At 40.1% G+C, this 18,345-nt stretch overlaps 1 protein-coding gene across 3 annotated transcripts in view; it reads right to left on the bottom strand.

Annotated features, from left to right (window-relative positions):
- Positions 1–18,345, bottom strand: part of wscd2 (WSC domain containing 2) — a 40,324-nt gene that overhangs the window by 9,609 nt on the left and 12,370 nt on the right. The window contains exons 2-4 of one of the 3 annotated variants that reach the window (XM_042422364.1): positions 14,639–14,689; positions 5,187–6,097; positions 1,123–1,237 (exon numbers count right to left, since the gene is read on the bottom strand). In XM_042422364.1, the coding sequence (XP_042278298.1) occupies positions 1,123–1,237; positions 5,187–5,568 (497 nt within the window). In that variant the 5' untranslated portion in view covers positions 5,569–6,097; positions 14,639–14,689. Of the gene's footprint in view, positions 1–1,122; positions 1,238–5,186; positions 6,098–12,213; positions 12,235–14,638; positions 14,690–18,345 lie in introns of those variants that run through there. The other 2 variants (XM_042422365.1, XM_042422363.1) reach the window with 2 other exon arrangements.

Raw genomic sequence — 18,345 nt, 5'->3', positions numbered from 1 at the left:
ATTTGTTTGTCTGTTTTTATTAACCTGCTGCTCTGGGAAAAGGAGGCGGGCGGGCTGCGAGAAGCAAGCGGGAGGAGGAAGAGCCTGAAAACAAGCGACTCTCTTTGCTCCTATTCTCCACTCTGTGAATCAGTGATGGGTGTAATTCAATGCATCCGATAGAGCCGTCCCCGGTATTCCTCAGAGGGGAGAAAAAAAGAGGTGAGAGAAAGATGGCAAGGTAGCTGAGAGAGGAAGACAGGATGTGAGGAAAGAAGAGACAAATGGAGGAGAGCAGCAGAGAGCACTCAAAGTGATAATGAGCTACATGAAAATGAATGAATGACATTCATAGCAGGACTTCCTCCAATTTGGTAGAAAGAGTTGTGACAGAAAAACAGCATATAACCAAAAGTATGTGGACACAAATCACACTCATATGTGATTGTTTAACATTTCGTTTTAGACCAATATGTTGCTATAAGTCTATAAGCCAAGTTTGGAAACTGACTGCAAGGATTTCGCTCTATTGCAGCCACATGAGCATCTCTGAGGTTGGCTAATGAAGTTGGGGTATAAACTTTGGCTTTGGCTCATCTCCAAAGTGTTGGATGGGGTTGATGGGGTCACGTTTCTGTGCAGGACTCAGAAAAACAATTTCTTTATGGAGCTGGTTTTGTGCATGGAGTTACTGTCATGTCTAAACTAACAAGGACATTGTGGTGATAAACCCTCAGATAATAATTATCACCCAATGTGAGTTGTTTTATTTATATACTATGTATGCAAATGTGACTTTTCTTTATCAGGTGGACACAAATAGGCAACCACTAATTGTATAATGCAATTTCATGTGAGTATTTATAGCTTGCTGCACTGCCCGAAACTGGACACACGAAAAAACCAATCAATGCATGTTTAAGATTTTCCTTAATTAGAATTGATTGGCCTCGCCCAAACCATGAAAAACAGACTCCCGATGAGAAAGCACCTTTTAACAACAGTCAGGTTTTTCCATTTCCATTATTCTGGACTATCAGCTCTACTTTACATCTCATCCCTGACAGTAAGCATGAAAAAGAGAGAAAAAAAAAGAGAGATATCTAATGGACGAGTGTTTTTTGTTGTTTGCTGCTGTCGTACCTTTCTGCACAGTTGTCCTGGCAACGGAATACAGTCATTTTTTTGTAGTCAAAAAAGGAAACTCCTCTCAGCGCTCTTTTCTGTGTGTCATCAATGTAGCAGCCGATATACTTTGCTGAAAAAGATTTAAAAAATAAAAAAATTTGTTAGTCATGTTTGCAGAAAGACAGACACTTATATGGTATATACATAGCGTATACAGTGTTCCAAGCATAAGATTTTACTTCAGCTACTATACAATATTGTTAAAATCATTTTTAAAACAGCCATTTGACCATTTGTAAGAGAGTAAAAAACTGGACACTGCTCACAACAGTTTCCTCATCACAAGCCTACACAGTGTGGTATCAGAGCACAGGAGGAGTCCAAACTGGGGCAGAATCTTTATTTATTTATAAAGACACACATCCCCTTCTAGTGGCCTGTAACTGTAGTGGCAGTCATCTCTCTGCATTTTTCAGAAGTGCGTGGGGGTTGGGCTTCGGTGAACCTCTGCAGAGGGATACAGCAGTCCTTCAGCGGCTTCTTCTCTCTCATCAAAACACTGTTCCCCTGTTATACCGAGCTACACAAGCTCTGCTGCACCTTTAACAAACAAACCCCTCGCCATCTGTGCTGTGCCATTACCCCTCTGAGCCTCTGTTAATAGCTAAATGGGGGGTGGGGAGGGGAGGAGGGGGGGAAGCATAGTCCTAGTCCCCTGCATTACTTTAATTGTTATGGTTTAAAGGCCTGCATTTGAGCAGCATGTGGTGTGCTGCATGACTCAGCTGTAATCTTTCTCCTAACTATTGTTCAGATGGAAAATAATCTGCTTTATGATGAAGGGAAATGCTGATTTAAAGGAGGCTGAAACTCCACTATGAAAAGAATATTTCTGCTCAGTATGACATGAGGGTAAAAGATGAATAAACAAATGCAACTGATGTGTCCATAGTATTATTATTATTTGGTCAAATGTTCCTCAATAACCTCACTGTAACTGCTGGATCATATTAACTAATGTCAACAGTGTTTCAGTTTTATTTCTCCTGCTTATCATTCCAGTCTACTCCTGTTTTTTTTTCCCTTCTGTACAGTATGCTTCTGTGCTATTGCACCATACAGCACAAATGTGTTTATGTGCTGCGGTCGGCATCTTATGCTGCAATATTCCCTCCAAATGGAATTTGGAGCCAGTGAGAATGAGTGCATTTGGAGGGAGAGGAGGGGAGGAAAGAAAAGTCTCTTAACCCTAACCTTACAGAAACCTGAAGATAGTTGAGACTGCAGAGCAATGAGTGGTGCTGCTGGATGTATGAGAGCAAACGCTGAAGCTACTAATTACTCTATCATCACGTTCAGCTGCAGTCTTGTGAGGTTTCAGAAAGGAAAGGATGGGAGGGGAGGAGGAGGAGGACTGAGCCAGACTGAGAGACTTTCATTTGATTAGATAACCCAAAGCTTGAGTGTACACTATAAATATGTTTGTTTGGCCCTGATTTGGGGAAAAAAACAGTGTAAACACTATCCTAGTTAGAAAAACATTGTTCTTTGATATTCTACACTGGGTGCTATACAATACTCTGACGCAGATTTTGTAATAGAATCACTTATTTATTTTCCCAACCAGCTTGATCCTGCTCAGGCTCACAGAGGTCGGAGTCTCTCCCGGAGTATACTGGGTTAAAGTCAGGAAAACAGTCTCCCTCATGTAGTCATATAGCTAATGCAGACATACCAGCAATTACTTACACGTTTGTGTCAGATTTATGGGCAGTTCACAATCTCCACCTTCCTGTACTGCAATCCGGACAGAAACCAGAAACCAACACACCCACAATGGGGTTATAATCAAATCCTGGTGTTATTTATGGCTATTCAGTGTCTCTTTTAAGATGATATGAATGTAGAGCTGCAACGATTAGTTGATTAATTGATTAGTCGATCAACAGAAAATTAATCACCAACTATTTAGATAATCGAGTAATTGTTTTGAATCACGTTTTAAGAAAAAATGCAAAAATTCTCTGGTTCCATCCTCTTAAATGTGAATATTATCTGGTTTCTTTAGTCTTCTATGACAGTAAATTGAATATCTTTGGGTTGTGGACTGTCAGTCAGGACAAAACAAGACATTTGAGGTTGTATCTTGGAGTGGAAACAGTGATAAACATTGACTAAATGGCTAATCAATTAATTGAGAAAATAGATCACAGAGGGAGGAAAATATTTTTGCCATTTTCTCCAGATGTCCTACTGGAAATGAGTTTCAACTGAAGAAATTTGTGAAGTTTAGTTTATTTATGTTGGTGATTGATGATGCTGATGGGAGATTTTTCTCACGTCTTAACACCAGCGGCCTAAGTACATTTACTCAAGCCCTTTACTACAAATTTGAGGTACTTGTATAACTTTATGCTACTTTATATTTCTACTCTGCTACATTTCAGCGGGAATTATTGTACATTTTACTCAACCACATTAATCTAACAACTTTAGTTAATTTGTACATTAAAATTAAAAAACATGATAATCTCATAGGATACATTGCTATAGATGAGGCCAACAGTGTATAAAGCAGTTTAAATTAACTCCATCTCCACCAGCTTTAATACTGAAATACTGCTTACATGTCAATGCATAAGTAATAATAATCCAACGATATGATATATTTAATATTTTACTCTCTGAAAGGAGCCATTCTGTATGTTGAGTAGTTGTAATTTTGATACTTTAAATACATTCTGATAATGATACTTTTACTTAATTAAAGCTTGAATGCAGGACTTTTACATTCAACATGATATTTTTACATTGCGGTATTAAAACTTTTACTTAAGATGTATTTCTTCCACTACTGCCAAACACTTTTCTATTTTGTCTCTTCATGGAGAGAGGAGGTGGACTCCACAGTGCTGACTGTTTTTAATAATTTATACTTTATCCAACAGTGCAGAAAGTCTTTGACAGGGTAAGAGGAGCAGAGAAGAGGAAGCAAGAACACAGCCAGGAGTAAATTACATCTTCTGATCAGCTTATTTGATCGTGCTTTGTTTGGACAGAAATAAGAAAGCAGGATATTCATGCCATCCAGGGTCAGACATTTTGGCTCTGGACACTTCCTGTCCTCACAACCCTGTTTTCAAAACCTTTTGTGTTTTTGATAAGAGGTCACATGCTAGTACAGTAAACAATCTCTGAAGGGGATTTGTAGTCACACAGTTTATAAAAACTGTAAATCATGAAATCATTTAGATGTTGTGACTCCACTGTTGCAGCTCAAGTGCAGCTGGACATGTGCTGAGCAACACAAAGCCACAGCTCAAGCACAGTGAGTGGGATCCTTGAGGGGTTCTCTTTGAGACAAGATAGAGGACTTAATCATCATCTCTCTCAAGAGATTTCCTACGTGGTCAATTACAACCAGAAATTCTCAGTCATTAAAATGGTCCAGTTTGTAATCAGAAATTACTTTGGATCAATTTCACATTAACATGAAGTGTCGGAGGGACAAAAGCTGCCAGCATGTTTTCCAGCGGATGCACGTAATTAGTTAGACTGTAATAAAACATTTAAAATTCAGAATCCTCTTATAATTAGCTGAATATTCAAATTACCAACTATAACACAAATAATGTGAAGTTATTATAATACTATCAATATAATAATTATCCTAATATTGTAATAATTTACACACAAATTCAGTTTTTGCCCTCTGTCTTAATGTTGCAATAGTGCAATTGTTTTGCAATTGTTGGCACATATTGTGATTATACCCTCATCTGAAAGTCGCTCAGCTAGCCAGTAAATTTTGTTTATGCCCTTGTTGATCTCAACAACTGTGTACTGCATTGTATTACTGTAATTTATTTTAATGGATTTTGTATGTTGGAGAAGCCAAGGGGGCAAATTTCAACCACTGTGGATGAGAAAGTAAAATCTTTAATAGTTTGCCAGCCCATTTTGAATTATGAGATGTGGGAGTAGATCTGAAGAAGCTCAGATGTTTGCTTTGGAAAACTGCCAAACTGAAAAAAATACCACTGCAGTTGCATATTAAAGTATGTCTTGGTATGACCCACCTCTTCCATCGTCCATGTCTTTGGCGTTGCGTCCTTTAAGTGCACGGTTCCAGTTGCTGGTGTAGTCTTCACCTCTCCTCTGTGTCTCCTGGCCAGTCTTTTTCATCCATGGGGGGCCATACCTCCGGCCAGACCTCTGAGTCTCCTTAAACACTCTGCGCATGATGCCGAGCCCCCGATTGTCTGACGATGAGGTCCGGCTGCCCATCTCTAAAGCTACCGCAGAGTCCCGGCCCCCTCGAGCTCCGGGGCCACTGTCCCCGACAAAGCCTGAGTGCAGGAAGACGAGGCTCCCAGCGGTCAGGTAGAGGAGGATGAGGGAAAAGAAGCGGACAGGTTTCCTGCGGAAATAGCGCTGTATCTTCAGCAGAGGCTTGGCCATGCTGGCTCCCCCTGCCACTCAGACACACTCTCCCAGTGATGAAAACTCATAAAGCAGAAGAATCAACACCAGCTCTCCCTACTCCCACCATAAAAACCCCACTGGGCCCCAACTAAAATGAAGACAGAGTCAGAAAAAGTGTCTTAATCCTGTATGAAGGTCGTCCAAACAATAGCATGACTTTTCCCTCATGTATGCCTCTTCAGTCTCTAGAGGCAGACGCTTTACACCTGTGCACTATGCAGCTCTGGTGATAGTGTCCATGTGAGAGTCTCTGTGGGTTCCCGCTGACAGCCCAGCCCTAAGAGCCGGCTCTGGAGCCAGAGCATGAAAGGTGAGCGGCTCAGAGTGAAAGATGATCGCTCAACACTGCTTTCACTCCAGTTATCAGCCTACAGAGATGCCACTTTCTCCCACACTGTGCAGAAGGAAGAGGGTTTTATTTACCGGCGGAGCTGAGATCCTCTCGCCTTTGTGTGGTCGGCTATTCACTGAGACGATCCGAGAGAAGGAGGGCGTGACTCACCATCTGCAGTAAGGACACAAAAAAAGGAGGAACAAGTGCACATATGAGTAAGCTACATCTCACATGCAAAAGGAGAAATAACACAACCAAGTTATAAAAGAATGTAGTCAGTGCAACACGGAAAAACATCTCAAAATTCCTGCTAAGGTTTAAACCAATACAGGAACTGTCATCAGAGAGACAGAAAATGACCGTTCAAACAATACAATGGGTTTCTATTATAATGCTGCTGTTATGGAACTTAACTTTCTTGCGAACAGCAATTGAAACTGTCCTCATTCTTTTATCTTCTGTCAAACTCACATCAACGGAAATACACTATGTAACAGAGACAAGCAAAGAAAAACAAATTATAAGAATAAAAGTAATTAAATATCTGGGAAATGTGTCACTGTTGTTAGTTTATGCACCAAGAAGTCAGAACAGCTGGATTTCAACAAGCTCAGAGTTCTACAAGTTACATTATCTTTAATGTAATAAATCAGGTCAAGCCGAAAGGGAATAAACAGAAACAAAGCTCTACCCTGCGGCATTTTCACTGATGTCTTTGGGATCTAATGTGAGTGGGAAGGGAGGGAAATTAAAAACATTAGTCAAGATGATGAGGTTTATAATAGTTTCTATGGATGTGTGGCAGGAAAAGAGCAAGTAGGCTCAAGTAAGTGACTTTCAAAGATTGCTGAGGTTAATAATCTGGGTATAAAAGGGTATCAAATTTGAATTTTTTTAAAGTTTAACTGAAGTCTCTACCCATCTGTTAAATCTAGAGGGTATAAGAGAAAGTGCTTTTCCTAAAAGAGACATTGTGCATTTATAATTCTGAGTTTTTAGACAGATTATTGCATTTTTGGAGGGTGGGTTTAAATCCTACAGCCTCCCTCAAAGAAGTCTCTGTTCGGGGACGAGCCCAGGAGGCTACAACTGGAAGGTGTAACGCAACACTGCTCAGGGTCAGGGAATTTTCCAGAGTGTTCGAGGGGACACTCGCCCTTGTGGTTTTCTGTCTGCCCCCAGGACAAATCTGCAGAATACTTGTCACTTGAAACCTAACTGGCGCTGCGGACCCCCCTCCCCCTTGGCTCTGTTTATCCTCCGGTAGTCTGGTAAGAGTCTGGGACCCTCAAGGAGAAAAAGATCGCATTCTGCTCATGTGATTGAACCTACAGCATCCGGACACAAAGACACTTCTCATCCTGACTGATCTCTGAAAACTTTGCCGTCACATCCTGTTCAGTAACTTTTACCTACAAAGAAAAGGTGTTCATCACTGGTGTCTTTGTCTGCATTTAAATTATTCAGTGTTTTGTTCAGCTATAACTATGATCAAATCTCTTTTCCCAGGTCAAACTCAGTTCCAAAATGCCAAATACTAAATATTCAGCATGAAAAATGGAGGTGTTGCAGGTCATAATCAAGGTTAATAAAGAGAAAAAGAAAAAAAGAAAATCACATTAGTGGGGTTCATACTCAGGACATTGAAAACCAATATCAGAGTCTCATTTGTCCAGGCTTTACAGTTTGAAATTAAAAAGGAGAGAAACTATTGTCCTACAAACAATCGCTAATCGCTGGAATACTGTTAAAGCTTTACACTTGGCCACCACATTTTAAAAAATCCTCTATCGTTGCCTGAGAAAACTGATATCTCTCATATTTGGCCTCAAAATGAAGCCAGCGCCAGCAGCCAGTTAGCTTAAACACACAAAGACTGGAAACAGGGGGAAACAGCTAGCCTGGCTCTGTCCAAAAGTAAAACTATCTGACTAGCTCCTCTAAAGCTCACTAATTAACATATTATATCTTGTATGTTTAATCGTTGCAAAATCTGAGGTGTAAAAACGACACATGGTTTTACAGGAGGTTATGTGCTAAGACTATTTCTTGCAAATCTTAACACTATGCCGAGCTAAGCTAACTGGCTGCTGTCTATACAGTTACATATTTAGCAGGCATGAGAAGGTATCAAGCTTCTCATCTCTGCAATTAAGAAATTATTTCCCAAAATGTCAAACTACTCTTGTTAACATCTTTGTCTGAAACATCAAAGAATTTCTGAATTCCCATGAACAGCCTTGACTCCACAAGGATTCACATACTGTATGCCGTAATATATCATAACTCCACGTATTAATTTCTACAGCTTAACAGCTGTATTTATACAGCTGTTGAGCAATGACAGTATTGAAAAGTGACTCCTACACTTCTGTAAACATGACAATTTTTCAGTCCTGTGCCAGTATTTTGATGATTCATCATTGAAAATGATTCATATTTCAGGATGAACGAGATACAGTGACTCTAAAGCAAGCTGGTCTTTGTTTCAAACTGAATAATTTGTTTGCCTTTGAGAAATCGAATCATATCTAGGTTGGGTTCCCAACGGGGTTACAAGGTCTAAAAAGGAAAATAAGCTGTGCCTATTACTCCTAATGTGGAGAGAAACAAGTATCCTGAAAATGTGTAGCAGCCTCCTGGTCATAAGCAAAAATGCACAAGAGAGCATTGTTTCATAACAGGTCATGTTGTGGTGGCTACAGCTACACAACTGTGAAGGACTTTTGTACTGAAAACACAGTTAGCAGGTTCATGAGGGTAAACAAATAGGAGAAAATTTCACGAGGATACATGTGACAGCACTCCTCTCACGTATGCCACAGGGCCACACACAGGTTAATTGCTGGCGTTAATAATTCATTTCCCCCCAGTACTTACAGCTAATTTGCAGGTTCAAATGACAGTAACAAGAGAGAGGATGGACTCTGTTGCAAATGTATGGAGACTAACATGCTGATGTTTATCAGACACCAATTCCACCATCTAGTTTTAGTGTGTATTTAACATGCTAACTAATTTACATTAATATATCTTGAATATTTGTACCAAATAGCGATCCATCTAATAGTTATTGAGATATTTCACTCAAAACCACAAATGTGAACAACAAGGTGGCCATAGAGAAAAAGTCAGGGGATCACCAAAGTCAGTAGGATTCATCCTCTGGGAGGAATGAAAGTTTGTATTAAATTTCATGGTAACTCAGCCAATATTTTGTGGGATCAGTCTGGGCCAAAGTGGTGAACCAACTGCCTAGAGCCACACTGCTATCAATCTCAGTTAGCTACACTGTCTGCAGCAGTATTAATTACAGATTCACATACTGTAAGTTTGTGCTACTAAAAGCAACTACAAGTACTTCATTCACACTTAATCCTACAAACAAGACTAGTGGATAAATATCAGTCATGGCACTCATAAACAGACTGACAGGGGAAGAGGAAATAGGAGAGATAGGAGGTGCCGCAGAGGTCTTTTTGCCAAATCATGGCAATTACTCAAGTGAAGCGGACATGAACTCACTGACTGACCATTAATTCACATTCATATTAAATGAGCCAGCAAATATTTAATCAGAGCGGATTTAGGGGAGGAAACGTCAAAGTTAATCTTTGGTGAGCAGGCCGACAGCCAGCTCGGCTTGTGCTGTAGGCGAATGGCTCTCCAAGTCAATCCATAAATATTATTCATATCTGTCCTGGGACTCATTGACCAAGAACAGCACTGAGCAAGGCTGAGCTGTGGTTGACTCTGTGACACTCCTAACTGTGACTGTCAGCTATCTATGACAACTAGTGGGTTCAACCAACAACCAGTCACCTTACTTTAAGAAACAACTAACTGTGCAATGACAGGGAAGATACCAGCAGTAAAACATTTCCAACAGTATGATTATACATTAATTTAAAAGGTTTTGAGGTTCTTATGGTCTGAATAAATACACAAACAGAATCTACCAAGGAACAGACAAACTGCTGATGATACAATAGATATAAAGTATAAAGGAACTTAAGAGGTTAAATATTTAGATGTTGGATATTTCACCACCATATAAAATATGTTGTTTAGTTACATGATTCTACAGATGTAATCAATTTCCATTCCACCATCTTTCCAATGCCAAAAATTCTTTTCAGTCCAACGTGGGTGAGGCTTTCTCACAGCTAGACCTCCGAATCCCCAGTGCAAATCACACCATCTGAAATAAATTAGTTGTGATATTCTCCTTTGTTTTAAAATGGGTTTTCACAGTGGTAAAAGTTGGGGGGTAAAAAACACACCATAACAGGAAAACAACTGTATGGTGAAATGTCAGTCAGGTTATGTTGGTCCACAAAGCTAGCACTGATAGTCATTAAAATAAGCTTCTGGAGGGAGGAAACACACCGTATTGTGACATTCAAATGGTGAGTATTAACAGTGGCAGGAAGAAGAGGTTATCAGGTGCACCGGCTTTAGTGGGAAAGGAAACAATTTGTCCGTTTTTTAACTCCTGGCTTGCGTCATATGCACAGTCTCATCCTGTAAAAGCACTGTGCTGCACTGTAACATGTAGGATGTCTTCAGCACTTTAGCAGCAGAGGGGTTAACAGCGTTACTGCAGCAGCCCTGACCCTCCCCTCACCCTGGGGCCCGTCTTTCCGCTCTCCTGGTGTGTTTGGCCTGCCAGTGCACATTAGCAGTGTTTGTCAAATCAAATCAAACTGAAGATCACATTCCTCCCCCGGTAATAACACTGGCCATGCTTACATTGAAGTTCACAGCAGCGTTCTTCATATTCTTCACTGATACCCTGATGCCCCATTACTTACAACCACCAGCAGAGCATCTCTGATTTTTTTAGCTCATAATTTTTGCTGAAAAATACAATTTATTAGCACAATATATTCATGTGTGTCCTGTGATTAGGTCTGTATTGAGTAAGCATATCAATAACAATAACTCACTGTCACTCCAAAGTTTAAATTTTTAAAATGTAAACTTGTTACAGTAAGAAAAAGTATTTGAAAGACTTCTCTGTCTAGCAAAAGACTGCAGTTCACACGTTATAATGAGAAAGCTCAGATAAACCAGTTAAATGCCAAACTTTTGCTGCTCTGCAGACCAGATTCAAGCGGCTCACTCAGCACAGATGGCATCTCTTAGGAGTGCGTGACCCCTGAAAACTGGAGTGTGAACATGACTGCTTCCAATAATAACAGGATCACAGTGCCAAAGCAGTTTTCTTCGCTTAATGTTTGGCAAAAGTAACTGCGGTATGTGCTACAGTTTTGGCTTCCCATTTTCTTGTCAGACATTTTAATTAAACCAATGTTTGATCTCAGTGTGTGCCCACATTAGTGATTGGCTTAACCCTTGGGTGGTGTTCGAGTCTGTGGGACCCGTTTTCAATGTTTACTAAAAGCAAAGTGATGCAATGTATTCTTTCAACCTGAGACTCATTGACCTTGGCTTATTTTCTGTGAAGAACATGTAAAAGAGCACATTTTCACTGAGTGCACACTGTGCGATTCCCTAACCATTTATATTACATATGTGGTGTTCAGGTCCACTGGACTCAAGGGTAATAAAAGTGTGGGAATTGTAGGTGAAAACAAGTAAACATGGTAAAAATGAAAGAAAAAGGTTTGCTGTGTACTGGAATGGGAAATTGCTGATCACTCAATAAACACACAAAGAGAGCATTGTTAGGTTATGAAATAATGTAATCAAATAATACAATCAGAAGTATAATGTATCATAGTTCTGGAGACAAAGATACCACCTAGCTATCTTTTCTTTGTCTGAAAAGTTGGCACTTAACCAGTCCCTTAAATACTACTTGTACAGAATTTAAGACATCTGTTTACTAACCTTACAGGTCAGCAACCAACCCTCAGATAGAAACACAAGTCAAAAGTTCAACTAACCTAGGAACAGTCTTTCTTCACGACCATATATGACAGTACATAACCATGCACCAAGTAGCATCACAAAATAACATTACTACTATATTAAATTAAGGACAAACCACACTATCCTCTAAAAGCTTATCAGATTTATACATAAACATCTACATAACTATAGTTTATCTTATCACTGGCTCAGCTAAAAGTATAACAGAATTAACTTAACTGTTAAACACACAACTGCCTCATCTTACACCACAAAGAACTAATTTTAGAATAGACACAGCACAGAGGAATTTAGTACATGTGTGAAACACAAACTAACACTAAACTGAACTTAAAGACTATCTGAAACATGTATGATATATTCAAGAAATACATCAAATGATAACCTACTATTCAGTTTTCTTTCACAGTACCTCCACTATGTCTTGCTCCTACCTGGGCCTGCTACAAGGTTTCAACATAGCACCAAGAACCTTTCTGTCGCTATTCCTGCACTCTTTACCCTCTGTAGTGCGTGAAACTACAAAATGTCTCACAGGAAGCTGAACAATGTTATTTCAAAACATTCTATATTTTCTCTCACTATATCCCAGCTGCAAAAACAACAATAAACAGCTTTGCGTGTGTGGATCCTTATCACAATCCATCAATATGGCAAAAGGATTCCCTGCTCAGGGGGCCTTAGAAATGAATTTAGAAGAGAGAAGCTTTGGAAGATGAAGAGTTTTCAGAATATGAGGACCGCACATCTGTCAATTCAGTCTGACAGTGAGTTAGAAGAAGAAAATGAGATTGACCCTCAGCCAGGCCCCAGGACCAGCCTGTCATGAGCCTGCAGGAGGAGAAATATGGATGTCAAAAAATTGTGAAATTGAATGGTCTTCTTTCCCAAGGAATGAACCAGCCTGCATGGCTGCCAATGTGATAAGGGTGCAACCAGGGCCGACACAGATGCCGGTTACCCATGTTCAGGACATAAAGTCTTCTTTTGAACTTTTCATCCCAGACACCATCCAGAAAATTATTCTGGACTGCACTAATCTGGAGGGAAGGTGTGTTTTTGGAGAGAGGTGGAAAGAGATGGACCAAATCCATTTACATGAATACCTTGGGGTTCTCATTGCTGGTGTTTTCAGATCCAATGGGGAATACACAGAATTCCTGTGGGATGCAGAAACTTTTCTGTGCAACAATGTCTCTGGAAAACTTCCACATTATTTCCAGGATTATCTGCTTCGATAACTGAGACACCAGACCATCTCGGCGGCAGAGAGATCAGGTCAGTGTGAGTGAAGTGGGTGGACCGCCTTCCCCTGTTTTACAACCCTAGGACCAATGTTACAGTTGATGGGCGGCTTATGCCATTTAGGGGCTGCTGCCCCTTCAGGCAGTGCATACCATCTGGTACGCAAGAAGTCCTGAACATGACACAGGGACTCTGTGGCCACAACATCATATGTGATAAATGTTTTTACTTCGCACAAGCTGGGACAGGAGCTCCTAAAGAGGAAGCTGATGATGGTAGGAACAGCAGGGAAAAACGAGCCAGAGCTCCCACCGCCGGCTGTTGACTACACAGAACAGGCCTGTTAATTTATCCAAGTTTGTGTTCACGGCCGACACATCCCTGGTGTCTTACATGCCAAAGAAAGGCAAAAATGTGGTATTCATGTGTACGTTGCATAGGGATGGGACAATCTGTGACCAGGAGCATCAAAACCTGAAACCTTATAGGATTGCAATGCCACACACAACCCTTTTGTCATCTGGATGGCATTAAACCCGGACTGGAAAAGAGGGAAGCTCCGGAGGAGACAGCTCTTTCTTGAGGAGCTGGACAGGGCATTGGTAAAACCTCAAATCCAGAGGAGACAACAGCCTCTGCAGCCATTGTGAGGAGGATTCAGGAGGAGGATTCGCCCAACCCACAGAACCACCAACTGCAATACCTGAAGTAAGTGTGAGTGATGTTGTTGCATATGTAGGCCTACGTGTGACTTTGTTCAAAGCAATAAACATCAATAGTGATAAAAACCTTGTTTCATTTATAATTTTTTTCAAGATAAACATGATTTATTCCACCCATGTTTTGAGCTAAATGGCAACCATTAACCATATATGTTGTCTGTATTGCTTGTAATTGAGATAAAGTCTGGTATTTTTACATAAATTGTTATGACTGTATTGTTTTAAAAACCCAATCATGTTGTGGGTCCACCATTCCTACGAACATTGGGTGAGTAACAAAAACACAAACACTACACAATGGCCCAGTGCAATTAATTACTAGTAGCCACTCAAAAGGAAGCTCATCGGCAAAGATGTTTGCAAGAATTTCTGTACAGTAACAGATTATATAAAGCCAGGAAACCAGTTTTAAAACTCTTGAGAAGCTCTTGCTGTAAAATGATCCTTATTACACTTTCTCCCAAACCAACAAGATGGCTGAACAATTTGCTACGGATGACATCCACCCCTGCGTCAGTGTTGGCAGTTGAGAGTGTCACTTTACATATCATGTGATAAGTTTTCTAAAAGTAGTGCTCCAGTATGCATGTCATGATTTGGTGTGTGCTATAGGTCATCTCTTCCTAGACTCCCTGCTTGTGATCAGTCAGGACGTCTTGCAGAAGAAACATATAATAAGATAAATGATAAAATAAAAATAAAACGAATCTTTGTTGGAAGGATTGTAGAAAAACTGGAGATTGGTGGCAGAAAGATATTCATTGCCTCTCGCTCTCATTTCATTAACCTCTCATTAATGACCTGCTGAGAGGTTAATGACACGAGCTGTTAATGAAAATGTTCTCACTTGGGACTTCTGGTGACTTCATTAGAGGAATTGCAGCCTAGAAACAGAGCTCTGTAAGACAAAAAAAGTGACAACTATAGTTACTAGGGGTTAAAAAGCAGAAAGAGAGTACCCCTACAAAATGAGTTTAACAACTAGACAAAAGAATTCCAGCAAACAAGACACCTCAAAAGAAAAGGGAGATAAACACAGACCGCCAAGCCCAGTTAGCTTAAACACCGCTAACAAAGGTCAGTCAGACAAAAAAGTACTAGAAAAGTTGAGGAAACTCCATAAAGAAAATCAAGAAGGACATAATCACACTAAGATGTCCCTCGAACGACTGGAACAAGCCGTTACAGCCATAAAAAACCAGATGGTTGAACATGAAGAGAGAATTGGAAAGACAGAAGAGGGACTTAGCACAGATACAGCAATGCGACACCACAGGGCGCAAAGATACTTGCTTCACTGTCATATAGACCCTCTAGCAAAATGTGATGACCTCCAAAACAGACTGAGACGGAACAACATATGAATTTTCCAAATCCCAGAAGGAAAAGAAAGAAGAGATACGGTTGAACGATAATAGTGAGGTTCCTTGATGCAGCAGAAAAAGACGCAATCATATGTCAAGCATGGAGCCAGGGACAAGTTTTCTTTCTAGACAAGTGGATCTTCTTCGATCAGGACTTCACTCCTGACCTACAAAAGAAACGAGTTAAAGTCCACAGAGTCATCAAACAGCTGGATGCTGTGGAAGTTGGCTAATGTTTATACAACTCAAACTTATGTTTTTTTGGCAATACCATATAGAGACTATGGTTTATTTTAATTTCATCAGTTATAATATAAGAGGAATTAACAACCCAATCAAAAGGAAAAAAAATCTTAGGCACCTAAAGAAACTGCAGTGTTCTGTAGCTCTGATTCAAGAAACACACCTGATACAGAACACTGAAAACTAAAAGGAGAGGTGGGTTGAGAGTTGAGAGGGTTGACCAGGTCTATAGTGCATCATGTGGGAAGAGGAAGGAAGGAAGGAAGAAAAGAGGGGTTGCTATCCTTTATACTATGACAATGAGAGAATTTTTCAAGATGATGAAGGCCGATATGTCATGGTGACTTGAACAATGCCCCTAACCGAGACTGCCCACATTTTTTAAAAAGGATTGCAGCTCTTTTGGCAGATAAGAGCAAAGGGATTATACTCATAGAGGTGATTTTACCTGTATATTATACACCAAATTAGACAGACTACCTGTAATAATAAGACCTCAGTCTAAAATGTTGAAGGATTTATCAGGTATGATGAAGTAGTCGGGCTTAATGGATGTCTGGCATCATCTTCACCCTTGTGAAAGAGACTTCACATGTCCCAAGTACATGGGACGGCCTCATTTTGAATCCTGACAGTTCTGCTCTGAATAGAAAAGAGAGGAATAATAGCCCGCCTACTGACTGTAAAAATAAATCACAACACAAACAAATCACAAACACAAATCACAGCAGGATGGACTGAGAGTAGAAATAAAGGCCTAATTTGTAAAATGTGGGGTTTTAAAGCCCCAGTCCATTAAAGGTTTTCAGCACCTTTTCCATTGCACATAGTAGTAAATATTTCTAATTCCTTCAGCAGCTGAGGAACCAATCGTTACCATAGGATGAGGTGGGAATGAGAATAAACTGGAGGACTTGAAGCATGTACATAAGCTGATGTTCACACACTGCAGGAACGCTGCGTATGTATGTCAGCTCTCATCATATGTAGTAGGGGAGTCTTTGAGAGTCATTCTTTTGATGTATTCATTTCAGAAGAGGGGCATTCGGCGGGCATCAAAATGTCTGCACACAGAAGCCTTAGAAGAAGTCTTGCAGGTTTGTGGCGCATCAGCTCGTCACAGTACGCCACTGCCCTATTTCCCAACATCAAAACCTGTCAACTCTTTTAAAAAGTAGCAATTTCATCATTTTTACTCCCGTACCAATCTACCGTACCAATCTAAACGTCAACATGGCCAACTTATTGTTTGATTTTAGCTTATCACAGATACAGAATATCAGTATCAGCATATACGTCAACTAATGAACGCTTGTCCATAAAAGAGCACTGTCACATCTTGCCTGGACTTTTTGTGTTCTTTGGAGTTTCCCGTGTTTCATTTCTGTTGTCAGTCCTTCTGGTCATATGGTTTTGTTTATGATTTGGGTGGTGGGTTTAGAGGACTGCATTATTAGTTAGTTTGTTGGGTTGTGTACTTGGGTTTGTGTTTGTGGTTAGTCTTGGATGGGTTAGTGTAGGTGGCGTTGAGTTTGTTTTCTGGGTTTTGGTTTTCTGTTGCTCTGTTTCCTTTGTGTGTTCGTGTACTCCTCCACACCTGCCCTGCATTTGGACTCGTTAGCCCTGCCCTGCTCTGTTTTCCCCACACCTGCCCCGTGTTAGCCTCGTCAGCCCTGCCCTGCTCCCTGTGTTTCCTCAGACAATCAGTATGTATGTTCACTCCCCTCTCCTCCACCCATCTCCCCACCTGCACCTCATCTCCTCCTTAGTTCAGTTTCTTTTTAAGTCCTGGTTTTCTGTTCAGTCCTTGTTGGATCGTTTGTTTTGTCTGCTAGTTCTGTTCGGCTCTGTTTGCCTTGTACTGTTCTTGACAATTTCAAGATTAAAGGATATTTTCGTCAACTCTGCATTCCAGCCTCTGCATTTGGGTCTACTCCTGCTTCCCCAACCTGACACACTGACAAGTTTATTTTTTCAACTCTACAACGTCTCGCTCTTGTTTATCATTCAAGCTGAGTGATATTGGGTTGTACAAATAAACCTTCACTCAACATAGGAATGGAGCATGCGCCTTACATGCTAAAGGTGTTTTTGCCCAGTAGTTTTAAAGCATTGTAGAGCTGCAACAATTAATCGACTGGTCGATTGAAAATTGATGAGAATATTTATCGGCTACAATTCTGATAATCAATTTATCATTTTCTAACCAAAAATTCCAAATATAGTAAATTCACAGTAAAATTAAATATATGAAGGTTTTAAACTGTTAATAGCTGACTGTTCATAATGTCAGATCATCAAAATTATAAACCCAGTTTTTTAAACTGTATTTTAACATTTCATTGACTAAATGATGAAATGAGAATACAATTGGCAGATTAATAAATAAGATTAATCATTTAGTCGCAGTTCTACAGCATTGGTAGTACAGGGATTCAACAAACCACCATTTTCTCAAAAAATTCAGGTTCTGGTTGACAGAAATCAGAGACAAGATTTGACCCTTGTGTTGTGTGACTGGGTTTGAATTTCTTGTGTGTTTGGGGGGTTTTTGCAAGTTCTGAAAGAGGCACTTACTGAACAAATAGATATATTCTGTCTGTTGCTGTTTGAAATGATTGCAGTGTTTAGCCCTGATGGTTACACCATCCTAAAGCCTGTGGTTAATTACAAGTACCAGTGCATTTGCCATTGGAGATGTTGAACACACCAATCACAGGAACAGTTTTTAAGTACGCCCTATGAGGCTTAAAATTTAAGCTCAGGATGGCAGGGAAAAGCTCATTGTAATCCTGATAATACTCAATGGTCCATTAAGCTCAGTAGTGACCATTTACTCTGAAAGAGAAGAGGTAAATTAAAGGGTCTAAAAATAATGTAATCCTCCTCTTTGACTGGTGCATAGTGGCATTAAGTGGCAGTGTTGTAATCGAGTGACTGATGATCA

The sequence above is a fragment of the Thunnus maccoyii genome, chromosome 9 (genome assembly GCF_910596095.1).
Source record: "Thunnus maccoyii chromosome 9, fThuMac1.1, whole genome shotgun sequence".
NCBI lineage: Eukaryota > Metazoa > Chordata > Actinopteri > Scombriformes > Scombridae > Thunnus > Thunnus maccoyii.
This window is presented reverse-complemented; position numbering and strand designations above follow the sequence as displayed.